The 27,088-nt window shown below is 37.1% G+C and overlaps 1 protein-coding gene across 2 annotated transcripts; it reads left to right on the top strand.

Moving 5' to 3' along the window:
* Positions 1–2,945: 2,945 nt before the first annotated feature.
* On the top strand, positions 2,946–26,284 carry LOC149190158 (uncharacterized). 2 transcript variants are annotated; one of them, XM_089412050.1, is made up of 4 exons: positions 2,946–3,102; positions 3,192–3,269; positions 3,381–3,467; positions 25,848–26,284. In XM_089412050.1, the coding sequence occupies exons 1-4, from the start codon at positions 3,100–3,102 to the stop codon at positions 25,935–25,937; spliced, it is 258 nt and encodes an 85-aa protein (XP_089268176.1). In that variant the 5' UTR covers positions 2,946–3,099; the 3' UTR covers positions 25,938–26,284. The 2 variants fall into 2 exon arrangements, with proteins under 2 accessions (XP_089268176.1, XP_089268177.1); XM_089412051.1 differs by lacking the exon at positions 3,192–3,269 and having other exon boundaries at positions 2,949–3,102.
* Positions 26,285–27,088: the final 804 nt, after the last annotated feature.

The following is a 27,088-nucleotide window of genomic DNA, read 5'->3' as shown; positions in this document are numbered from 1 at the left end:
TGCAATTAATATTAAGTAATAAATATCCTATTATACAATAAATTCACTTCTTAGCATATTTTGAGGCTTTTAGTTGTTAGAAAATGTCATTTTAAGGTCCAACTAATTTCAAAGGTGCACAATAGGAATTGATACATTAAAAAGAAAATGAATGTAAAGAAGTATTGCCACATTCCACAACAACAACCAATTGTAACATCCCACATAAGGACAACATATACACCTCTCTTTTATTCTCTCATTCATATTCCAAGATGCAAAAACAATATGCTTATGTTCCGTATTCCTTCTTACACTTAGATTTTCCTCCCTCCCATGATCTCTATTATCACATAACTCCACTTTTGGCTCACATAACTATAGCATTGTGCTTCATGTCAACTCTTACAAATTATAACATAACTCCACTTTTGGCTCACATAACTATAGCATTGTGCTTCATGTCAACTCTTACAAATTATCACATAACTCCACTTTTGGCTCACATAACTATAACATTGTGCTTCATGTCAACTCTTACAGATTGTATTATTCAATGTATTCAATATTTTGTTTAATGAGGCCAAGTCTAATGTAAACAATGACCATCCATTGTTTCATGTAGTTTATTTTTTGGTACCAGGAGTAGAGGACAAATTTTGACCTTTTCTTTTTCTTTTTTCTTTTTTTTTCTTTTCTTTTTTTTTTTTTTTTTTTTTTTTCTTCGCTTCTCTGTAGTTTATTCTTTTATATTAGGAGTAGACATGAAGCAATTATGAGGTTTATGGATTGGGTTTTATTATTATTAATTATGACATGTTCTAGGGGTGGAGCAAGTTTGGTAGTTTTTTGGGTTCAATTTATTTATTAATTATTATGTTAGGTATTTGATACTTTACATTTAAATATTAATTTCATTAGTAAATTTAAGTTACAATAACTTCTATTATCAATTATTTTTTGCATAACAGAAAGGTACTAAGCAGCAACACCGCATACTAGACTTGTTTTTTTAAACATATTATATTTTTTTCATGGAAAATCCAAGTAGATCGACTAGAAGGGATCACATCCCACCGGCTAAACTAATAAAGCCTAATCCAAATGGCATTGAGGAGAATTGACCCCGTGACCTCCCAATCAGCGAGGTACTTAGCAACGAGAACTCGACCAATTGAGCTAACCCTCGAGGCTAAAACATATATTCCATGTCATATAAGAAGTTTTCTTTTTAAGCAAGCTAGAAGGACTTTATATTAAATAGAGAAAACTATACATAGACTAAGTTGTTTGTGTGTCAATGGGGAAATCATACCATCAACCAAAAACTATGTAATGGTTCAAATAGTCCAAGATAAAAAGATAATCCATATGCTAAACACAAAAATACTATGTCCTTAAAACAATCCTCCTATTACATGACTTCTAAGTAGAGACCAGATAATTGAATTGCTACCTCTAAAGTGAGGAACGAAAAATCTAGTGACCATAACATACTAAAAATAAGACAAACAAGTACTAATATCATCATCAGAAACTTGTTGATAAGCATCCCCATGATCTTAAAATCTAAACCAATAGTACATTTGGCCATAATGGAGACCTTGTGATCAACCCCTTTAACTTTAAGCTACATGGCATCCAATTGAAACACAATTTCATGATACATTTCATTTTTTTCCACCAAAACTTTATCCATAATGGTTTATATTTGTTGTTTCTTTACTTATGTGGCTAGTGTTGGGGATCCATGGGCCAATCATTTACTTCAACATTAGGGAGAAACCTCATTCTACACGTGTCCTTTTGCCTCTGCAATCTCCATCTTTGCTTGAACCTCAAGTGACATCTAATTCTAAAGGCCTTCGTGACTTCTTCTACTCCCTCTTGAGCTCAAGTTACATGGTGCCTCATTTCCCCCCACATCCTCTATGACTAGCTCTAGCCATGTTAACATGCATTGGTAGTGGTAATTGTTAGAGGCACATAAAGCAATGGAGGACACACAAATCAACCAATCTCACCAACAATAACCTCTCTAGTTGGAATTGAAGAAAACACCTCCAATGCATGAATATGCTCACAAATCCACAAGCTTGGGCATGCAACCCAAAGACAGACTAAAAAATAATAGAATATGCATGATTGTTGTGGGAGAAACAACCAAAGATAAGACCAAAGCTTACTTGGTTGTTGCTCAAAGGATTAATTCTTCCCTCTAGCAGAGGCGTGCAATGACTTTGTAAATGGACAAAGACATCTTGTCTTTGCATCCCATCACATCTTGATGTACTCGTTGCCAAGTTAGGGCTTTGAAACTTCTAAAACAACCTCTATATTAGGGAAGTTGCCATGGAGCACACAATAATTATAGAATGAACCCTCAAATCCTTCGCATCCCACACCATTATACCTTGCATGCTATGGAGAGGCCGAGAGTTGGCCCTGTGTGCCCACAAATTTCGAGAGAAAGATCTCATTAATGATGAAGCATGACACATATCACGTCTCAATCACCCTATCCAAGGAAAGAATATATATATATATAAAATTTGAGTGGGCTTAATCAGTTAAAAATATGTTTTCTTTCAAAAAATTAGATATTTAAATCCAACAAAGTAGAATATATACACCTTCATAAACTTTAATATTCAAATTATTACTTAAAAATAAATTCTTTATATGCCACACAAACAAATCTTATGCACCATTCTTAAGATCAGATAATTTTTAAAATAATATAATCCATTTAACATCATAACTCTAAATCAAATTTAAAAGAATTTGAAATTATATTTAAAATAAAATTAATAAAAAATCAATATTAATTATTTTAAAATATACATAAAAAAATATTTAATCGTTATCCCATTAGTTGACAATGGGATCCGATCAAAATCGAAGAAAAAAATAAATAAATTTAAATTCCTGTTAAAATAATTATTACTGTAAGAAGACTTTGTAAAAAGGTCGTCCTACACGAAAATTCGATGTAAATTTATAAGATGAGTAGGGATTTAATGAGTCTATGATCATTGCCTGTGTCGACTCTTCTTCGATATTCGCTACCGCAACCAATCTCCGGCCTTTTTGAGCCGAACTCACATATTTGCAATCACAATGGTATGCGTTTCTGAAAAGATTTCAACATGTAGTAAATTATTATAATATCACAATCCACTTAATTGTGTTTTCATGCTGCGATTCTCCAGGTTTGCATAGCTTGCCTGTTGCCAATTTTTCTTATTCCTATTGTCAACCTGCTGCCATTGATATTTGATTTATTGATGGTAAGGGTTTGTTAACTCATACACACATTTAAGATAATTTTATTCGGTATTTTTGATTCCCTATTTTCGATCTTTCCTTGGCCAACGCTGGTTTTAAATTTTGGATTTTAGGGCAAGATTTATGCACTTTTCGGTAAGGAGTACAGGCGGCCAGAGCGCGTCCCTCCTGCGTGTCCTATCAAGCCGGCCAACAAGAAGGTGAGTACTCCTTTTTGCTATTTCTAATGATTTATGTGCTCATCTTTAAGTGAGTGATTCAGTAAAACATGTTTCCAACCGCACATGGTCCAACTTCTGTGCTCTACTATGTTAGAGCTAGGTCAGAGGGGTAGTTATTCTACCAAAATTATCCTAGACTTGCACTTGGTCTGATTTCTTTAAAGTTTAATCTGTTGAGGTGGGGTAGACTTTAGCAATAATAGAGAATTACGGTGGACGTCGTAACACTCTGCCTTCCGAGTGAATCAATGACCTTATGGCTTGTTTGATGTTTTTCAATTTGTTTTAATGGCCCGTGGCTTGTTTGGCGTTTTTCAATTTGTTTCATTCGGCAGTCAATTTATTTTTGAGTGGCCTCGATAGATAAGAAGTTAGGTTTCCTTCAAAGCCAAACTGGGTAGAGTGGGTAGATTCTGTACATTTTGAATGATTAATGTTGACCTGTTGTGATGAGGCTTAAAGGGTATACATTTCTCTGGAATTCCTGTGAAGTGGGACCTCATGTGTGAGTGTCTCTGAGCTTCTCAGTCCTTGTCAAGTCACAAGTTCTCATTAATATTTTCAAGTCACAAATTCTCATTAGTATTTTCTTGCGGACTTTTGGTACTAGTTACATAATTTTAGTTAAAAAGAGTATTTGTGAGCCAGTGGTCTTAATGTGCAGATTCTGCATACTTCTGTTTGCCAGCATTGGTAATTCAAGGATTTAATTATTGCCACCATTTTTCCTTGGAAAAAATATTGTAACTTGTAACTTTTTATTCATAATAAGAAAATAGGTTACATTTTGTAGATGCTACAAGAGCATTTCACAAGAACCGTGAAAAAAATCATCCCTACATCTTGATAATTTAACATAGAAACAGGTATGCAAGCACAGTTGATTTTGAGATTAAGCATGAGAACAAAGAAATGATTTTGGGCACTAAGCATGCAAAATTTCCTTGACCCTGTCTTTTTTCCACTTTTTCTTCTTGACCTCAATCCACCCCACTGGAGAAGGTTCCAGAGGGATGATCTGTAATGCAGAGTCGAATTTCCAAAACTGTAGAAGGTACCAAATCCTTGTTGGAATCGGAACATTCAGATTCATGAAGTTTCATCTCCACCTGATGGAACGGAACAGCCTCCGCGACTTCCATTCCCAAGGGAGAAAATTTGTATTATGATCTTCCACTCTAGCTGCTGAGGGGAGAACCATTTTCTCAGTCAGCACTTCTGGACATGCAGTGTTAACCTTATGTGAATCTGTTGATTGCTGATTTTCTTCATCCTGTTCACCTACATCAGTTGGCAGTGGTTGCTCAGGTGGTTGGCAGCTTTTTGGTCTTGGTTTGGGCCCTTTTTTCCTGGGCTGATGTGATCATGCATAGGGGCTATGTTTGTCGAGTATTCTGTAGATGTCTTTTTGTTGACGGATGCAGCACCTCAATGCTGTATTCTCATAATCCAAGACTTAAGTCATTTACAATTTTCTTGTTTGAGAATCATTTTATCTGGTAAACCCTCTTGAGATCTGTTTTTATGTAGCTTCCCAGGCTCCAAATCATGTCCAATATCCTAAAGCCTTAAGGACTCATAAATGCCAAAATGTAGTGGTAGATTTGGGAGCCAGACCCAAATTTGCTTTTTAGTGATTGACATAGTATTAAGATCAAATTCTGGAAACCATAGGGTAGTGAGAAGTTCTGCCCTTCCCCAAAACAAGGGTCTTCTGCAAACACTTTATGATAATCAGCATGATTATAAAAGTTAACAATAAAAAAGCTTTTTGAGAATATAGATATCTTACAATTTGTTGTCCAAGTCAAGGGGATTCACTAGTACAAATCTGACGAAGGAGGTCAATACCTTTGAAATCTGCATATGACTGCACTTAATTTAAATATTGAGTGGAGTTTTGTGACTTCCTGTGCTGAGACCCCTCCAACAGTGGCATGTCTTCTGATTTCTCCCCGATATATGTACTAGGCACATGAGAGACTGAAGCTGCTCGAGTGGGTGGTTTGTTTCTGACCGCATCCTTAAAGGAAACATGTTTGAACGATGAATATGCACTTTTGCCCACTGCTCCTCCATGCGGGTGTAAATCCAGAAAGAAAGTTGAATCCTTGCTTATGCTGTAGTCTGATAGCAGAGTCTGATCCTCAATTTGTTTCCCTGCAAACAGGAATCTCTGCTGGTCCATAGGGATCCACTGCATGTGCTCCAGTTTGAGCTTATTTATGCTTCAAAATCTCTGTGTTGCACCTACAGCACCAATGTTTCCCCTTTGAGTGATTTCAAAGCTGGAGAATGAAGGCTCTTCAAGCTTAGGCGTGGTACCATCAATCCTCCCTCATTGCCTATCCACTGCACCAAAAGTGGTGCGTTTGGGCTCAATCTTGTGGAATATGAAGCCCTGAAAATGCAGAAACTGTGCTGAGGATGGCATTGCTGTGAGCAAATAGAGGTTGTTACAAGAAATGTGGATTCTCTGCTGGCATATGGCTCTCAAATCTCCATTCAAAATCCCTCAAGCTCCAAGCTCTCTGCCAGTCATTCACTAAAATTTCACGGAAATATATATTTGAGTAGGCATCAGCTATTACCGCCATTTTGTTCTTGCTGTTAATATATATCCATGTGATGAACCACAGTTGAGGGTTCAAAACACTGACCCCTAAAACAGTGTTGTGATTAACCCGGAAGAGTTATCATCATCAATCAAATTAAAAGTTAACATTTTGGAGGTCCATTGCTAGGTTGTTAGGTTGACAGAATTTTTTTTGTGCTAGAGTTTTATTGAATGGTGAATAGTCAGGGACTTCTCTTTGAGATGTATCAATGCAGGAGCCATATTTGGTTCTCAAGTCACAAAAGCACCCTTCTATGGCCTGCTTTTGTGCTTATAGACAATATTTTAAAATTGGTCTGGTATATGATGGCATGCAATACATTTGGAGATACAGAGATATCTTTGCTGCTTGCTTTGAACTGTTTATCTAGTAGTGACTGAATCTTTGAGTTTGCTTTTGGAAACAGTCCTGGATTTTTTCAAAAAGTTTAATTTTTTCTCTTTATTTTGTGATTGCATTTTACTTTATATTTAGTTTGCTTGTATTTCCTGTGGCGATCTTGTGGAAAAGGAAAGAGTATATGGCAATTTTCCAATACAATCAGCTTTTCTTAATAGTGTTAAGACTGTTTATGACTACCAAGTTCAAGCAATATGTAAAAGAGAAGAAAATGAGTGCTAATGTGAAACAAAATCCCAACACAGCGATCTGCCATTGTAGAGATATCCTGTAACATTAAATACATAAGTTATGACAACTACAAAGCAAAGACAGCCCACAAGACATGACACTGAAACTGCTGGCAATGTTAGTACTGGAGTGAGGGTTGAGCAATTCACATAAACTCAGTGACTTGCACTCCAATGACAGCCTTTGTAACTGTTTCAAACCTAGGTGATTTCTGTCCTAATGTTCTCTCATTAAATAACTCAAAACAGAATTTATTTAAAGGTAGAAAATCAAATTTCTGAACATTGCATCAATCACACAACAGCTGAGAATTGAACAGTGGATGAAATAAAATACATACATAGGGATTTTTCCTATTAATCAACTTTTCATTCATTTGATCAAAGCTTACAAGGTGGCTTCTGCAGCCTGTTTGAACCAACAGCTGTATGGTCAATAAAATAATCTCAAACAGCAGTGTACAGCCTGTGTAAAAGAGGGTACAGATACAGCAGTATGGCCTGCTCTGTTTCTGCCACCTTTGGACATAAAATCTCTTTTCCTCTCCTCTCAACACTAAAGCACACTCCAGCAAGACAGTGTATGACCAGATCTGAAGGTGCATGGCCTGTGCACGAAGAAAAGATGTCTACAACAGTGGTACGGCCCATGCGGCATGCTGGTAAGTAGTCTCTTTAGCAATCTGCTTTTCTTCTCCTTGAATGCACTCTTCTATCCTCCAGTTCCCTTGTTCTTTTCCCCGATGAGATTGACTTTTCCTATCTTATCCTCTTTTTGCTTTGAGAGAAGATAACTAATCTCCTCAATCATGGCTTGCCACCTATCTCATTCTTGAGATGCATGGTTAAGATTAAATCCCAATCTAAGATTCTAAGTCACTAATGTTTTGGAACTTTTAGAACATTTCATTTAGACTCTTAAGGCCAAGTTGACTTCAAAACATTAGACTTTCATTTTTATATTTATTTTTCAAGTGAAATAACAAGATGGAATCAGTGACCACCTTTCCAATGTGGTCACCAATGAAATGTCTCAATCCACTTCCCACACGTTCACACTAAACCTGTGCCAGGAGTTCCTGCTAGAGCTACATTTCTCAATAATCTGTCATCATATCCAGCATCACAGTCCACAAAAAGCTACCGAGTCTCATATCCAACATCACAGTCCACATCGATGATCAGATCACATAACAGTATGCTTCCAAAGGAACACAACTGTCTAAAATGAAACCTTTTAACATAGATAAGAATAAAAAATAGAGGTTGAAGAAACAGCTGCAAGAAAATCAAATAGATTATGCAGTCATGTAAGTGACCCCCATCTTTTGTTTCCAGGAGTTCCAACTGGCCTTCCTCCATAACTTGTCCTTTTTTCGGTAGTTAATCTCAGTGTTCCACGGGGATGTGTCCCCCAGGGTGGGGGATGTGCTTCCTCGCTCCCCCACGCTCTTGGGATGGGGAAACTCTTGCGGAAACATTTATTCACATCCCTTTTTATGGGGAAACTCGGGAAAACTCCGGGGGGACTTTTTTCTGGTGACGAAAAGCGTCCCTCTGCGTCCCCCCAATTTTCTTTGCTAATAACAATTAAAAACATAAAAAATTGCAAATTTTAATATAATAAAAAAAATGAAATAAAAACTAGAGGATAAATTAAAACTTTAAAACATAATCATTCACATTTCTCACTAACCCTACGATTTTACCTTGTCCCTTGACATTTTCCTTCTACTGTCACTTAACATTTTACCTTGCTGCCTGATATTTTCTTGCTTTTGTTGCTTGACATTTTCCATCTACAATTTGCTATGATTCGGATTTACTATTGACTGGGGGCTTGAGACATTTGGAGTTGCAATTTTCATTTTGTGACTTGGAGCTGCCATTTTCATTTTGTGACTTGGAGCCAGCAGATTGGAACTGTGATTTATTATTTAGTACTTTTTGAGAAATTTACTAGTGTTTCACTTCTTTTTATGTTTACTTTTAGTTTAGTATTCTATGGCTATTTTAGACTTCAACATAATGTCATTGTCATATGATGAATTTACTTTCAATGTGCATTATGTAATTTCAACTATTAAATGATTAAATTAATTTAGATGTACCTTGCAGAATATTAATTCCCATTGCCAAATGATGAATTTAGATGGAACATTGCATATGTCAAATGATGGATTCAATTTAGTAATCTACTTTTAGATTTACAATTTTACATTGATGATTGGAGAAATGTCAAATGATGATTATGATTCATAATAGTCTAATACGAAATGATGATCATATTTAAATGTATATTTCATAATTATTCAGATTTACTATTTACTTAGTTATTGTCATTGACATATTGTTGGGATTTTATATTTTATTTTTATATATTAAATTTTTAATAATTTTATAAATTTTATGACTCTGATGTCCCCCGTTTCCCCGAAATTTCCCTAAATTTTGTGGTTGCTTATATACGTCCCCCTTGTGCATATCCCCGCTCCCGCGTTTCCCGTCCCGGAAACTCAGTGGAACATTTTCTGCAACTGTGATGAGCTCCCAAGTGTTTAAGCATGGCATTGTGAAGAAGGGAGTTTTTGTTCTTTCAATGTTGCCAATGAGGTTGTGCTATTTTCAGTTCATGTGTCATTTCCTCTGGCAGTTCCATGGAAAAGAAATGATCACAAATTTCATTTTCACAACACATGCAGGAAACCTGTCTTAGAACGTTATTAACAATCCAAGTGAAATCTAATCTGGATTACGTCTGATTCCAATTTAGTTTTTTTTTCTTTAAGAAATTTCATCATTTCCTTTGTTTTCACTGTTCAGTTACTTCTTGGGTCAGTTGCCATGGCACTGTAGTTAAGTCCTTGTCCACACTAAGTTCTTCTCATTTATTTATTTTTATGCATTTACAGCCCAGCCAGGATGCTATTAGCTTTACGTGGTTTATAGTCTACACTCCATGGAGTCAGCATCTGTTTTAATTGTCATGGAATTAAGACTCTGTTTAGCAGGCATTACTAATAATGCAATCCCACTCGTTTTGTTTCTTTTCTTGCCTTCAGCAGCATCTATATTTACATAAATCTTGTAACTTATTTCCACTTGCTTGGAAGTCACTTAAAACAAAACTGTGATGCAGTGTAAACAATTTTTTAAGTCATCATCATTTAGTGTGACAGCAGCACTGCATTTGATTCCCAGGATAAAAACAAAGGGAACCTGTAAATGAAATCTTATTGTCTGAGTACTGCAGCAAAGACCTTATTGTCTGATTACTGCAGCATTGTCTTTGAAGTATTGTTCTTGATACGCTAGTTAGAAAAAAGCTGTTGGTCTCATCTTGCTCTTGAAATGCTTTTCCAATAGTAGCTCTATTTTGTATGTCTCATCTTGCTCTTGAAATGGTTTTCCAATAGAAGTAACTCTATCACATAGGATGATAGGTCAAATATTTGCACCTTCATCTCCCAAGTTTCAACTTTCAGCAATAGATATCCAAAAGAAATACACACTTTAGATATTCTTTGGTATTTATGAAAATTAAGCATCTCAGATTCAATGCAGCTAGGCAACGCATCTTTAACTATTTTCATAATTTTCAGCTGGAAGTCCCATAAGTAATCACTCAAAAGTAAGCTAATATCCTTGCCCAAAACTTCAGGCTTCAGTTAATATGGAAAATTCTACGTTGGACACTTCAAAATATAAAGGAGTCATAGACATTATATGAAATATACTTTTGTTTCTTCAATTTTGATGACTAATGGAAAGATCAACTGACCAATGGAGAGTAGAATGCTCTATTGTATGAGACATAAAGGAAATTGTATGAGAAATAAAGGAAGCATAGCCTTTGTTTTAATATTTTTCTGCTTCATCTTAACATCTTAAGATATTCAACATCTAAAATATCAACCCTTATAATTTCTCATATAACTTTATTTGTTAGGAATCAAAGCCATGGTTTTGATTTATCTGCAGCATTTTTGAATGCTCCTCCAAGTTTTTGGTATATGGGAGCATAGTTATGGGGAAATGTGTCAGTGTACCTAGTATGTCCAGGGTTCCCCAAATGTTTAGGGGATAGCAGGTTGATTGGGCTTATACCCTAACACAGGGAACCATTCCTCATATAGAAAAATGAACTAAATAGAAATTTAAAAATATAAAGAACATTAGAAATTTTCTAATCAATGGTTAACCATCAAAATAGCAAACAATGAATCACAGATAAGCAACATTCAAAACCACGGTTTTGATTTATCTGCAGCTTTCATCAATACTCCAAGTTTCTGGCATGTGGGGATAACCTCCCAAATTTTAAAAGATGGAAGAGTACTTTAGGGTATACCCTAGCAATAGGGGACCATGTCCTAAAAATAGAAAAATGTAAATTTAAAAATATGAACATATCAGGAATATTGTAATCCAATGGTTAATGATAATGGCAAACAATGAAGCTATCTTCTAAAAACCATGCTAAAATTATCATTCATGGAAGCAGCACCATCATATGGACTTTGGAATTGCCTTTCCAACAATTCACAGGTGGATTTGGGTGTGAAATCAGCAAAAAACAATTGCCGTTACAGGTTTTCAACTGCCATTTCAGTGAAAATTTGCCATAAATCCACAATTGTCGCAAGTTATTGCCCATGTGAAAGCTAAAAATTGTTGATGATTATAGCTCAGACAGGTGTTTCTGCATAGGCTAAGCGTCAAGCATGCAGAAGATGTCCAAAATCTTTTTTAGGTGCTTGCTCATGAGGAGTAAGTGATTATTATTGTTTCTTTCTTAAGGGGTATAGACCTAATCTCAACCATATATCTCAAGTGAGACTTAAGATTTAATCCTAGTTGTCCATCACTTCAGAGATCTATGGTTTGAGATCTAGCTCAATAAGAAATTATAAAAGAAGTCTAAGGGAGTGAAAGAAAATACATTAAATCCTTGGGAGAGCTATTTTTTCAAGTGTAAGTGATAGACTCAAAATTGAAGAGAAGAAGAAAAGTGTGCAACAAGGATATTTCAGCAAGAAGAATTCAGGGTTCAAGATCTTGGAGAGTGAGGAGACTGAGTTCCAATGGAGGCTTGCGCAGGGGGACGTACATCCTAGGAGAGAGAGGGCGATTTCTCTAGTGTGCAGGGGGTCATATGGGTGGAAAAAAGGAGGCCAAATTGCAAGACGAAGAGCTGACTTTTCCAAAAATATCCAAGGGCAAAAGTTTTCTAGCAGACTGAAATTTCCAGGTGTTATTTCCAAGTTTTAAATTGTTGTATTTTTTGACGGTTATTTTCCTTGATAAAGGAGCCCTAATTTTTTTGAGGAATAGAAAAGTGAGAGGATTTGTTATGCATATTTTTGTTGTTATTTTGATTGATTGTTTGTTTTTAATTGTTTTATTTTGATGCCAAATTTGTGAAGTATTTATTTTCAATATCTTTCAGAAAATATTTTATTGGATGATTTTTTTTTTTGGGTATAAAATAAATTGCTAGGAAAATAAAATCAGATATGGTGTTGAACAATTAGCATGGTATCAGAGCACTAAAAATCAGAGGGAAGAGAAGATCGAAGTAGTAATATTTTTCTAAGGTTTGAGTATTTGATGTGGAAGTTGTGAGAATGGCCGTAACAAAGTTAAGGTTTGAAGTTAGTCGGAGGGTGCATATAATTACAGTCCCTGGAAGGAGAGGATAGCATTAGTGTTGATGGAGAATGGGATTTGGGAGTTTCCAGATCAACAACTCACCTCTCCTACTGATGCTATACAACTGGCCATCCATAACCAAAAGGAAGTGAAAGGCAAGAGAATCATTCTGGATGGGGTGAAGGATCATGTGATCTCTCATCTTTCCAGAAAAAAATCAATCAGGGAAATGTTTGAGACTTTAACTAAGTTGTACTAGGTTGACAATCACGATAGAAAATTTAAAAATGGTGTTGGGGGAAAAGCTCAAGAGCACCAAGATGCTTAGGTTAGATACTATAGCTTCTTATCTCACTAGAATCACTTAGGTTCGTGATGAGTTGGCTGCAGTTGGGGAGGCTGTTAGATGAGGAGTTGGTGAGGATCAGGATGGCCTTGAATGGCTTCACAAATCCATGTGATACCTTCATTAAGGGTATTGTGGCATGAGAAAAGCTTTCAAATTGGGAGAGGTTGTGGGATGACTTCATTTAGGAGGAGATTCGAGAGGAGTCTTTACATGGTGGCCAATAGAAAGGCAATGATGAGAACCTTGCTCTTGTGAGTCAGGCAAGGAAGGGCAAGGGGAAGCCCAAGAAGAATGCTGCAAGTGGGGAAGCTGCCTCAGGAACTGTGAAGAAGAAGAATGTTAACAAAGTGAAATGCTTTGCATGTAATGAATTTGGTCATTATGCGGGTCAATGTCTGAACAAGAAGGGAAAGGGAAGGCATAGGTAGCAACATCAGTAGACATGCGGGTTAGTGAGTATGCCACCAACTTTGAGAAGGAGTTCTTGTTGGTGTCTTGTTTTTTTGGCACCATAGCTAGGGGTGCTTGATTTGTGGACAATGGTGGTTCTTGTCACACGACAAGATCACGAGATTTGTTCACTTGCGTTTCAAAGGGAGACTCAAAGCTACATGTGAAACTTGGCAATAATGCCAGGGGTGTAGCAGAGGGGGTTTGGGACTATCTACTTTCAATTAGAGTCAGGAGAGCTTATGGAGGTGACAAAGGTACTATATGTTCTGGGGTTGACTAAGAACCTTCTAGTAGTCTCAACCATGGAGGACAAGGGGTATGAGGTTTTTTATTGAGAGGGATGGGTACTTGTCGGGTTGAGATATTCAAATTTGATCACAGGTTTGATGATTGGAAAGAGAGAAGGGAACTTGTACATGCTGAAGGATCAATCAGTACATTCATTGGTTCATGACATTGACAACTTGTGCACATTATTGCATAGGCAGATGGCACATTTGCTTCACATGGCTTTGCCTATATTACGGGAGATTGTCACTAGTCTTCTTGAGTTTATAGTGGAGCAATAGGGTGTTTGCAAAGGGTGTGTAGTTGAAAAGTGTGCCAATATTGCCTTCCTAGGTAGTTTCTAGGCCTAAAGGGTTGTTGGATCTAGCACATTTTGACATGTGTGGTCCTTGAGTGGGTACAACTATTATGTGCCTTTATAGATGATTGTTGCAGGAGGACTTGGATCTACTTCATGAAGACCAAGGATGAGGTCTTCAGTCGATTTCGGGAGTTCAAAAACTTTCGTGGAAAATAATTTTGGGAAGAAGATTTGAGTCCTTAGATCGGACAATGGCGGTTAGTATACCTCTAATGAGTTCAAGGACTTTTGCAGAGAGGCGAGCATCAAGAAAGAGTTGACAGCTCCTAACAACTTGCAGTGGAATGGGGTTGCTGAGAGGAAGAACATGGTCATTGTTGATTAGGATCTACCCGTGTTCCTGTGGGTATAAGCATGTAATGCAACAATCTATATTTAGAACAAGAGTCCTCTTAAGGTCTTGGAGCACAAGACTTTTGAGGAGGTGTTGACAGGAGTGAAACCAAAGGTGGGGCATTTTCGTATCTTCAAGTGTCTGGTGTATATCCATGTACCATCAAAGAAGAGGATAAAATTGGAGCCCTTAGGACACAAGAACATTTTTGTTGGGTATAGTGAGACTTCCAAGGCATACAGGGTATACATTCCATCATAGGGGAAGACTGTGGTGAGGATGTGAGATTTGAGGAGCACAAAGCCTTGAAGAAGTCACATGATACCATACCAACAATGGTGGATGATCAAGAGTGAGAAGCTCCTAAGGTTGAGGAGAGATAAATAGCGCTGACAGTAGGTCCTGAGTGTTTGGATTAGGAGGAGGATCAGGATGCATCTTCTAGTTCTATTAGAAGAAGACCTAGATGGCTTGAACATACTCTGAGAGACGCCCAGGAGCATTTGAGGCTCCTAGGAGGAGTTTTAGGGAGAGTTGATCACTGCAAAAGTTTTCTAGCTACATGGCACTTATGAGTGACATTAGTGATTTCGAGCCTTCTAGCTTTGAGGAGGTAGCAAACTAGTAGGTTTGGAGGGATGCCATGATGGAAGAGTATTCTTCCATTATGAAGAATGATGTATGGGATATTGTGCTTAGGCTAGAGTGGAAACCAATGGTCAGTTCGAGATGGATCTTTAAGATCAAATATGTTGCAAATGGAATCATTGAGAAGTACAAGGATATGTTCGTGGCAAGAGGGTTCTTGTAGAAGGAGGGAGTTAATTACGAGGAGACATTCACTCCGGTTGCCAAATACGCTTCTTTCCAGGCTGCTATGTTTATTACTTTAGAGATTGGGTGGAGGATACATCAAATTGATGCGAGGACAACCTTCCTCAATGGCATGATGGAAGAAGAGGTGTATATCGGGCAGCCACAGGGTTTTGAGGTGCATGGGAGGGATTCTCATGTATGCAGGTTGAAGAAAATGCTATATGGTCTCAAACAAGAGGATTGATGGGTATTTGCTAGGCATGGGATTCACTAAGAATGGGGTAGATCCCAACTTGTACTACATACTAGTTTGTGATGATCCACTTGTTTTGGTACCATATTTGGACAACCTTTTTCTCACAGGGTCAGAGAATCTCATAGAAATGTGCGAGCGAGATTTATTTGTAGAGTTTGTGATGAAGGACATCATTATGATGCACTACTTTTTGTGATTGGAGGTGTGGCAGTGGACAGGTGAGATCTTCCTTGGACATGGTAAATATGCAATTAAAATTTTGAAGAGATTGTGCAATCAAACTCTTGAAGAACTCAATGTTTCATGATAGTTTCAAGCATATAGAGATTAGATACCACTTCATCAGAGATAAGGTCCAAATGAGAGTTATGAAGCCTTAGTATATATTATATTTTCATATATGAGCAGGTTGCAGATATTCTCACCAAATCTCTTGTGAAAGACAAGCTTGTGTTTTACAAAAATAAATTAGGGGTGGTGCAGAACTCTTTCCCTCCTAGGAGTGAGTGTTGATGATTATAGCTTAGGCAGGTGCTTTTGCATAGGCTAGGTGTCAAGCATGCAAAAGATGTCTAAAATCCTCTTTAGGTGCTTGCTCATGAGGACTAAGTGATTATTATGGTTTCCTTCATAAGTCTAACTTAGGAAAGCACATTAATTAATTTAATTGATTAATGTTGGCTATCGAGCTAACTTTCTAAGGGTAAATAATTTAATTATTTAAGTTATCTAGATCTAATTTCAACCTCTGATCTCAAGTGAGGCTTAGGATTTAATCCTCGCCATCCTTCAATTAGGAGATCTAGGGTTTGAGATCTAGTTCAATAAGAAAATATAAAAGTAGCCTATGGGAGAGGAAGAAAACACATTGAATCCTTAGGGGAGCAATTTTCTCAAGTGAGTGAGAAAATCAAAACTGAAGAGAAGAAGAAAAGTGTGTAGCGAGGAGATTTCAAGGGCCAAGATCTTGGAGAGTGAGGACACTGAGTTTTGTGATTAGGTCGAGTTCTAATGGAGGCTTGTGCAGGGGGTCGTACAACTTAGGAGAGAGAGATTGATTTATCTAGTGTGCAAAGGGTTGTATAGGTGGAAAAGAGGAGGCCAAATTGCAAGAGGAAGAGGTGAGTTTTCTAGGGGTTGAAAATATCCAAGGGCTAAATTTTTGCAGCAAACCAAAGCTTCTAGGAGTTGTTATTTCTAGGTTTTAAATTGCTGTATTTTTGCATATATTCCAAGGGTTATTTTCCTTGGTAAAGGAGCCCTAATTTTTGTAAGTACTAGAAAAGTGAAGGAAAATTTGTTGGGCATATTTTTGCTATTATTGTGACCAATTTATATTTTTAATTCCACTACAAAAATTGTGAAGTTAAAATACCAATGTATTTATGTTCAACAATTTTAGAAAAGATTTTATTGGGTGAAATATTTTCTTGGTACCGTATAAATTGCTACGAAAATTAAATAAGATTTGGTATTGAAAAATTAACAAAAATTCAATGTAGAGTGTCCTCCAACATGCTCAATGTTGAACCTAGTGAAGAAATGCCAAAGTCCTATGCTGTTATGAGTTTTCAAATACCAAGTTTTAAGCCATGACTCAACACCATCAATTTTGAACCATGTGAAAAAATTGATAACGTTAGTGGTATTAGGTTTTGACATTAATAACACTATCTTATCTTATGTTATGCTAGGATATAGACTTTGGGTCCATTATGTATGAGTGAGACGGTAGGGCTGTCTTGAGCTACCTTAATTGTCAAGGTACTTTTGGATGCACCCATTTGCATGGGATGTAAAAGATTGGGACAAGTATGTACCTAACTATGTCCCTATTGTACTTGAAATATTGGATGCTTCTAGAATGCATGTGGGTCATCTTGAGGATCCCTGTTACGACACTTCCACAAGATAGCCCTTTTCAATGACAACCCAGTTAGTGAATATGTGATTCATCATTTGATACTTTCTCTTGAAGCCAACCTATCCCCTAGCTCTCCATCAATGAGATAGGTAATATCAAGGCTTATGGCATAAAATTTAGCAAAGGTATGGTTAATTATTATAGTTTTGTAGTGATTGGTGATATAAAGCATTATTGAATTTGTGTATAGGGTGGATGATATGTTGGGACCAAGGAAGAGGAAATATGGTATCACATTGGAAACTTAAGTGGCTAGCCAAAGGGTAATGTAAGTATCCCATCACTTATTTGAGGAATTTATAATTAAGGCCTTTAAGGTCAACATATTTACTAGTTTTAAATTTATGGATGGTTTTGTAGTCAAGGGGTAATATATGGTTCCCATCCCATGTTTGATGAATTTAGATTGAAGGCTTTCATGGTTAGCTAAGTTACTAATGTTAAGCTTATGGACAACTTTTTAGCCAAGGGGTGATGTAAGGGTTCCATCCCATGTTTGGGGAATTCACATTGAAGTCCTTCAATGTTACTGGATTTTTACTTGTGTTGAAACTTGAGTGTATGGATGGTTCTTTAGATAAGATTAAGGTTGAAGTAATGGTAAGAGGAAGGTTGGGAGAAGACTTGACAGAGTGGATGTCTAGAAACATCACAGAGGGAGAAGGCATGGGTCCACTAGGTGGGGAGTTCAGTGTTGGTTGATGGTTTTCTTACGGGTAGAGGGTGCATCAAAAGGTCTTGATGTCTAAAGAAGAGAAAGGAATTGCTTCTTATCACCTTAGGTATTTGTGCTTCTTGTGTTTAAGTGACAATATTCCCAATGGGTGGTTGTATCTATGTCAGGGGAAAGTCCATGTTTGAGCTGTCTATGCATACCTTTATAGTCATTATCATACCATTTGTTCATAGACCAACTTCGATGGTGGGTGAGTTGCAATGGATGAAGAATACGAGGAAATGACCCTTTGGGCAGCTTCCCAAAGTGTGCGAGTGAGGAAGTTAGATTTTGGAGATATTGTGAAGATGATGGAGAAATTGGGAAGTAGTTGGTGAATATAGGGTTGATAACAACATGCACAATCATAGTTAAAATTTATTTTGATATGATAGGAAGGAGAAGGTGGTGGGAGTGTGGGAAACAATATGAACCCCAAATAAGTATGATTAGTAAAGGGAAGGAGCTGAGAGATCAAGAAGTTAGAGATGAAATGCACGAGATCAAGCTTAGAATATATAAACCTATAGCTTCACCAAGCTCCAAGAGATATGTTCCATCTATAGTAATAAGGTCCTGTTTGTTGAGCACCTATTAAGGCAATAATTGTAGGTCCATCATAAATGACTAAATTGTTTTGAATGAGGTCATGGATGGGGGCCCTACTTAGCTCCAATTTGAATGTTAAAGTCCCCCAATAAAATGATATCACTGACAAAATCTTATGTAGCACGTAAAAACCCTAATAGGACAAGCTTCAATCAATATAGTGCCCCACCTAAATCTGAAGTGATCATTAGAGGTGACCAAAGAGATCGTGGGTTGGATGTGATATAAATGAGGTAAGCCACCTCATTGAACCCATGGATTCCATCGTATTCTCTTGTTTTTATCTAATAGTTGAGATCCAAAAGGATTTAAATATGGGTGAAGGACCATTTTAGGGATCTCAATGTATTTCTTTTAAAAAAATACCATGTCTCAATCATCCATCAGGTCTCAAAGAACCCAAGGTGTAGATCAGTCTATCCTTTTGCAATTATAACATGCAATAGATATATTCCCCATGGATTAGAGATGTGTGTGGCATCATGGGGAAAATTGCATGCAAGATCATCTTGGAAGGTCTGTGTCCTTGATGATAGGTGCAAGATAATCTTGGAAGGTCTGTGTCCTTGATGATAGCTTGAAGGTTTGGATGACATCTCACTTGTTGTCTCTACTTGCTACAACAACTTGTTTTGTTGTCTTATTCTTTGCTCTCAAGGGGTTAAGAACCTCATCCATGGAAATCTTGGTGGCAAGAGAAAAATGCTTCTTAGTCGTCAAGTCCTCAAATGGTCATCGATAGGTTGAAAGCAAATAAGTAATGTTGAATATATGGTTGCCCAGGATTTACCTAAGGTTCATTGGAGAAGACATTCGGGTTACTTAAAAATGAGCCTCTTCGAGGGGGAAACCTCCTTTACAATACACAAATGAACAATTCTTCGATGATACAAATGACAAGACTTCCTTTCTATATATAGGAGTCTAAGGGGTCCCAATACAATTTGAGCCTACATAACAATAATATTGTAAGGGCACAACAATAACAATAGTGGGCTTCTATGGGGCATAATAATAACAACATGGGGACTATATGGGCATAATAATACAATAAGGGGGTTGCACTAATAACAATAAGGGGTTACATTAGTAGTATAGGGACCTAACATGCTGCTCTCCTTCAAAAAGTGTTGTCCTCAATGCTTGAGTAGTTTTGGATGCTTCTATATAAAATTCTTATCCTCCCATGTGGAATCTTCAGAGAGTAAGTTCTTCCACTAAATGAGATACTCTAAAATTGATCGATTTCATAGTTGTCGATTTTTTGTTTGTGACTGCTTCCTGTTCCAATATGATTTTTCCTTCCTCGTCAAGTTTTGGCAATATTGTTTGAACTGGGATCTTCTCACCTATAACCTTCTTTAAGCATGAAACATGGAAAAATAGGTGCACTCGGGCAGATGCAGGAAGCTCCAATTTGTATGCCATAGTACCAATCTTTTGTAACACCTTATACGGACCATAATATTTTGGTGATAATTTATTATCCTTCTTAGCTTGCTTGAGGCACATTTGTTTGTATGGTTGTAGTCGTAGAAATACCCAGTCATCTACATCAAAACTTCTTTTGCTGCGATGCTGATCTGCCTGTTGTTTCATTCTATTTTGCGCCAAAGTGAGGTTATCCTTTAAGAGTTTGAGAACGTGTTGTTGATGCTTGATGTGATCTTCCACTGCTTGAACCTTAGAATTTTCTTTTAAAGATGATGTGATGGATGATGGATGATGGATGATATCCATAAAGTGCCATAAATGGGGTCATTTTTGCTGCAGTATGGAAGGAAGTGTTATACCACCATTCAGCGAGAGGCAACCACTTGACCCATTGTGTCTATTTATCATATACAAAGCAATGAAGATATCCTTCCAAATATTTGTTCACTATCGCAGTTTGCCCATCAGATTGAAGATAATAAGATGAGCTATGAGCTAACTGAGTACCCAAATATTCCACCTCTTGTACTCCAAAGAAACATTTGGATCTTTTTGCATATAATTGTTTCTCCTCCAATAGTTTGAGCACCCTAGCAACATGTTGAACATGATCCTTCCAAGACTTAATATAGATTAGTATATCATCAAAAAATACTTAGACAAATTTTCTAAGGAAGGGTTTGAAAATGGAATTCATCAAACCTTGAAATGTAGAAGGTGCATTGGTAAGGCCAAAGGGCATGACCAAAAATTCATAATGACTCTCATGAGTTCTAAATGTTGTTTTTGGAATGTTTTCAGTCTTCATTCTGATTTGAGGATATCCTGAACAAGCATCGAACTTGGTGAAGTAAATTGCTCCATGTAATTCATCCAATAATTCATTAATGACATGAATGTCTAATTATCTTTAATAGTAAGTTTCTTGAGCTCCCTATAATCTGGACACATGTGCCATGATCCATCCTTCTTGTGTACCAATACCACTGGAGCAGAGAAAGAACTTTGACTAGGTTGAATTATAGCAACCTCTAATATTTCTGCAACCATATGTTCAATTTCACTCTTTTGGGCATATGGATATCTGTAAGGCTTGATGTTTGGGGGAACACTTCCTGGAATCAAATGAATATTATGATCATCATCACAAATAGGTGGGAGGCCTTTGGGAGTCTCAAATACCTTGGAATGATTGTCCAAAGCATTTTGGAGATCTGGAGAAATAGATGATTTCGATGTGGGAACCTTTAGTGAACATAATTGTGCAATTACGCCCTGTTGTTCTTTCTTTAAAATCTTTGTCATGCTGTTAGAGCTGATTGTCTTTCCTGGTTTCCTTGGGAGTCTCAAATACCTTGGAATGATTGTCCAAAGCATTTTGGAGATCTGGAGAGATAGATGATTTCAATGTGGGAACCTTTAGTGAACATATATGTGCAATTACGTCCCGTTGTTATTTCTTTAGAAGCTTTGTCATGCTGTTAGAGAAAAGTTCTTGAAAATTAAAAGCTATCGTACACAAAGATTGTAGCCATTGGACTCCTAGTACAACATCTGCACTACCCATTGGAATGGAAAGCATTGGACTATTCAAGACATATTCTCCCATGGATAGCTTGATATTATGGCACTTTCCATAGCAATTTATGGTTTCTCCATTTGCAACCATTACTTGACACTTTGGTGCTGGATATAGGAAGAAATTCAATTCCTTGGTTATCTTACAATGAATAAAATTATGGGTACTACTCGAATCAATCAACATTATTACCTTTTTCTTCTTGATATCCCTTCTATCTTGAGTGTTTGAGCAGTGGTAATTCTTGTCAATGCATTACAAGATATGGTCAGATTCATTTCTTCTTTCTCCGGGATTGGTTCCTAGTGTATATTCTCTTCTTTTGACGTTTCTTGTTCCTTTTCTTGCTCATCTTCCCTATCTATGTAAATTAATTTCTTCTCAGCACACTTATGGCCTTTAGTGTATTTTATATCACAATTGTAACAAAGCCCTTTTTCTCTTTTTTCTTACAATTGTTGTGGTGTCAACCTTGTAGGTGATGAAAGGCTAGGAACAACAACACTTCCATCTTTATAGTTGTGAGTGGTAGGCTTCCTTGTTGCCATAATTTTGCTTTCCGTTTTTCTTGCCAACTTGAATGTCTTCTCCAATGAATCACGTTCCCAAAGGCGAACCTCATGTTGAATGTTATCTTTTAAGGTCCCTATTAAGACATCAATCCTCTACTTCTTTGGAATATCATTTACCCTTATATTCAATTTTTGGAGGTCCTCAATGTGCTCTGCCATTGAACCCTTTTGTTTGATATTTATCAATTGGCTAAAGAACGTGTTGCTCTTTGTATCCTCATAATGTGCTATCACTTCCTCCAAGAAAATTGACCAGGTGACAAGTGGTTTACGAGAACAAAGCCCTTTATACCATAAAAATTGATTCGGTTCTAAATATAAAGATGCAATACGTACCTTTTGTAACAGTGGCACATCATGTAGATCAAAATATTTCTCCATCTGTAGTATCCATGTTATGGGATCCTTGCCATCAAACTTTCTTATATCGATCTTTGGAATATGGTGGGTCTTCAATCCAATGTTAGATTCTATGAAATCATGATTAACATTTATTTTTTTCTCATCATGAGTTTCCTCTACTACTTTTTCGTCATCAGGAAGCCTTTCTTGTAGCAGCTTTGTCCTACTTTCCTTCAAACCTTCCATGTCTTTCTTCAAATCTGCTTTCATATTATCGACATTAGCTTCCATGGCACATATAAAACTATTTATCTTAGCTTTGATCACATTCTTCAAATCATTCATCCAATTTTGCTTACTAGGTGTTTCTATTTTCTTGATTCGAGCCATTATTTTTCTTGCTTTTAGGAGCTTGATATTTAAACTATTGTAACTTTGTAATTTCAGGTCAATTTATGAATTTTTTTTCCTGTGGTAGCCCTCTGAGTCCTCTTCCCAACCCCGCAAGTCTAATCAAGATTGGATTCTCCAAGGAAGAGTTATGCTAAATCTCCCACGATGACCTGATTATAGACTGGTTCAGTAGAGCGAACTTGTATGAAGTGCCACGTGTCACTGTTTCGACCTTAGGACCTGAAACCGATACACGGAAAACTACATGTTGTCCTCTTTCTGTAACTTTTTACGAAATTTCAATCTAATGCTCAGAGAGAAAGTTATGACGATTTTTCCCAGGTCATCTGTTTGGGATGTAATTTGGGAGCTTGCAAAAACCCTAAATGTCTTGGACCATATCTCTGAAAATATAGCGAAACAAGATTTGAAATTTGGACTCGAGGTTCAGAACGATTTCAACTCAAATGGGTTTTTTTTTTAGCTTCTGAAACGTCGTAGAGCAAAAGTTATAGCGAAAATGCCATGGTGACTTCTTTGAGATGGAATTTTGGAGCTTGCAAAAACCCTAACTTCCTCAGATCATATCTCCGAAAATATAGTGAGACAAGATTTGGAATTTGGACCTGAGGTTCAGAACGATTTCGGCTCAAATGGGTTTTTTTTAGCTCCTGAAACTTTGCAGAGAAAAAGTTATAGCGAAAATGCCACTATGACCTGTTTGGAGCAGCGAAACCCTAGAATCCAAAGCGGGTACTTCCTAGACGAACCCAAATGAACCTGGTACTTCCCATAAGAACCTGATACTCAGTAGCTTCAGGTTGGGTTCTTTTGCATAAATGGGTTCGCCGAACCTCAAAATTGGGTGCGTGAACCCCGAAAATGGGTGTGTGAGGGGTTCTTGAGTGGCACGCGGCAAGGATTTTTTTTCATTAAACAAAAGCAAATTTTAATAGTTATGTTGATTACTCTTATACTAAGAATATGTGTGTTTATGTTGATTACTGTCTACCTTGTTGATCTGTGGACTCCCTTTTATGCCAAGCAATGTGCAATGCCATATCCTAGTTCACTAGGAACTGAGAGGGTTCAATTTCTGCTGTTGTAGTTTAGCATTCTTTTCCATCTGTTGGGTAAGTCCCGGGGATCAGAATGCTGCACTTAATCACTACCAAGAACCTTGCCAATACATCAATCTGAGAATGTACACTTCAGATGCAGCATTCTACACCTAACTTTCTAGAAGAATGGTCAATGTTATGTTTTTGGTAATTCTTTGTTATGTCAATGTAAATAAAGGACGACTGCTTATTTACTTTGAAAGAACCTTACTGCTATTGTTTTGCAACATGTTATTTTTCTACACATTATCTAACATCTAGCTGCCATCATGGAAATGCCTTAGGGCAAATTTTGAATGTAGTATGACAATGGACATATACTTATGATTCTAATATCTATTATCATGATTCACATCAATATGTAAATTCAAAATTGCAATTTCCACTTGATATCAAATTTGAAATTTCAAAGTGAATGTTCATGTTTAAGTCTTTAAATGATTTATTTTTCTTGTTGTAAGTTGGAAGATTTCAAAATCCATATATTATAATTTATAAAATATATAATATATATAAATTATAATATACCCCCGACGAACCCACATACCCTGTTTCAAAAAGTGACGCACTCGTCTCTCCACCTGTCCCCGAACCCACGTTTCCTGGCAACATAGACAATGATTGTCCTTTGCATGTTGCATCCTTTTGGACATGCCACCACCAGGTAAACTGTTTTTGGGCTGATCATGCATTTAAAAGCTAAATTTTTATAATCTAGAGGCTGGATCTTATGAGCCACATCAACTACTGTGATTCCATCACTGTCATGCTAGAAATGCAGGGAAACATTAGGTAGCTTTGCCCAGTTGTGGAGATTGACCCAGTTACAGGTTCAAAATCTAGAAACCACAGTACTATAAATAGTCCAGGTCTGACCTAAAACCATGATCCTTCTTGAATGATTCATTTCTTTTCCAGATGATTGAAATAAGATAATAAACTACAGGAAATTATTCTGCACAAAAGATTACCGAGATGTCTTTGGACCAGGTAAGCTAGTCTGGAGCACCTTCCCTAGAGGCCATTGAAATGACAGTAGAGAGCACTCCCTTTGTAGTCTTTGTTACTGTCTGGAAATCTTGGAGGTAATCTGCAATGAGGGCAGAACTTCAAGATTTTCCACACGAAGGGTGCCTAAGGGATGAACCTGATGCTGAACAGAGGGTGGCTCCTTTTGCCACATCTGTAAAGCAAAATGCTGTCTTAGGTAGGGCTATAGAGGGAGAGCTTGGAGGACACTCTTGAGCTGTCAACTATAGTATCTGTGGTGGCAACCTGAGTCTCTACATGGTGGGGTGGACAAGCATTAGATCTAGCTCCAAACAAGGACTTTGTGGGACCCTAAGGTTGGATATGGTTTCTTGACTTGGATGAGCCTCTATTTTTATGGGCACTGGCATCCATGCCCATGGGAGGAACAGTTCTTCGGATTTTTCGCTTCAGAAATGCTGCTGACACCAGAAACACCATTGGAGGAACAGTTCTCAGGAACTTTCACATCTGAAATGCTGTTGGAAGCAGAAATACCATGGGGGAGAGGCTGCAGCAAAGAGCTGGAGGAGCCGCAGGATGACAAGTTTGCCTTTTTCTGGGCCCTTTCATACTCTTTAGGCTATTTATTATCTATTCCCCAGATATTTCCCACTATTCTAAGGCCATATCTTGTTTTTTTCTTGATGGTGTTTCTGCCCATTTTACTTTTTTGCATTCATTTCACTCTGTGTGTTTTCCTGGCAACTGATAACATGTTAGAATAAGTGGATTCTTTTACTGAAATGCAGAGATTACTTCATATTCGAATTTTGTTCTTTTCTTTTGATTGAGATTGTTGTAATGCATTGGTTCATGTAGTTCTCTTTTTGTTATACTGATGAAGTTCATGGAACTTTATGTAAAATTTGATTTTCCTTACAGTTGGAACCTGCACCTACTGTAAATGGAACAGTTGCCTGTGAGAGAACAGCTGAGGAGACTGGCAAGGCAAGTGTGAACAAAGAAGATTGAGTAGTATGAAGCTGAGCTGCTGAAGACATTGTTTCCTATGTAAAGTCAGCCAGCGATAGTTGTCATCTATGAATAGATGCTGATGTACTCTTTAAATTCCATTCTGAATCCTTTGTAAATTGAATATACAGGCTTCTTTTCATCGATTATCTATAATAAAGCTCATAGCTGTCAATTATAAGTCCACTGGGCATGCTTCCTAGGGATTGAATATGCAAAGCTATTTTATAGTCTTTTTTCTCTGGCAGCTGTCATATCTTAGCAGCTGGCTAGTGGTTTATGCACTTGCTGTAGATTGAACAATACATTTTCTAGTCTTATAGATGGTACACTTCAAGATTGGGCTATTTGATGTTTTTTGTTAGATTAGATTTTATGCTCCAACATATGGTTATGTAAACCAAGTATCGCTTAATTTTCTTTTACAGAGTGGGATGCAAAAGTTGATATGATGCTAATTGTAAATAACTGCAATCAATATTTGATTTACAGATTGAGGTACTTTGCCTGCTGACTTGATATTTTAATTGCCCTTGCACAGCTAGATGTGAAATTTTATGTTGCTTTTTGCTGGAGAATTGTAGTCTCTCTCACCTAGGTATTAGGCATTGATGCTGGTACCTAACCACCAGTGAAAACACTAGCTGGTAGCCCCAAATGGACTAAATGAGAATTTGTCCTGAGGCCTCTGAACTTTCCTACAATAGTGTCTACTAATTGACCTGGCCCTTGGGGCTAGTCTACATGATTTATTTGTGAAGAACTGCAGCTAAATATGCGATGAGCTAAATAGACGAGAGAAATGCAGTTTGAGATAATCTCTGAACTCATGCAAGAATGTTAAAGTTTATCTGTTGCCTGTTGCAGAATTAGGCATAAGAAGTGGCACAAGAAGAGTGGTTATGATGTTTTTTGGTGGCATGGAAAGAGTGGTTGTGATGTTTTTGGAAGTTCCTCAATGCCTAGTCTTTATATTTGTACGTGTTTCTTGTCATTAATTTACTTGATAGCTTGGTTAACTTGACCCTAAAACTACTGTTTGCTAACAAATTGATTGATGCCGCGACTTTTATTAAACTCATTCTCATATAACTTCGAACCTTTTTATTTGTAGTTTATAGAAAGATAAATTTACTGGAACTTCGAAATCT

The sequence above is a fragment of the Pinus tabuliformis genome, chromosome 3_1 (assembly GCF_031772625.1).
Source record: "Pinus tabuliformis cultivar Carrire ecotype Pingquan chromosome 3_1, CPIR1, whole genome shotgun sequence".
NCBI lineage: Eukaryota > Viridiplantae > Streptophyta > Pinopsida > Pinales > Pinaceae > Pinus > Pinus tabuliformis.
Note: the sequence above shows the minus strand (reverse complement) of the source record. Positions and strands in the feature narration are given on the sequence as shown.

Excerpts from the sequence above, each read along its gene's own strand:
- LOC149190158 (XM_089412050.1), top strand. Across the intron at positions 3,270-3,380 it reads TGATATTTGATTTATTGATG|GGCAAGATTTATGCACTTTT; the intron begins GTAAGGGTTTGT and ends TTTGGATTTTAG. Across the intron at positions 3,468-25,847 it reads TCAAGCCGGCCAACAAGAAG|TTGGAACCTGCACCTACTGT; the intron begins GTGAGTACTCCT and ends TTTTCCTTACAG.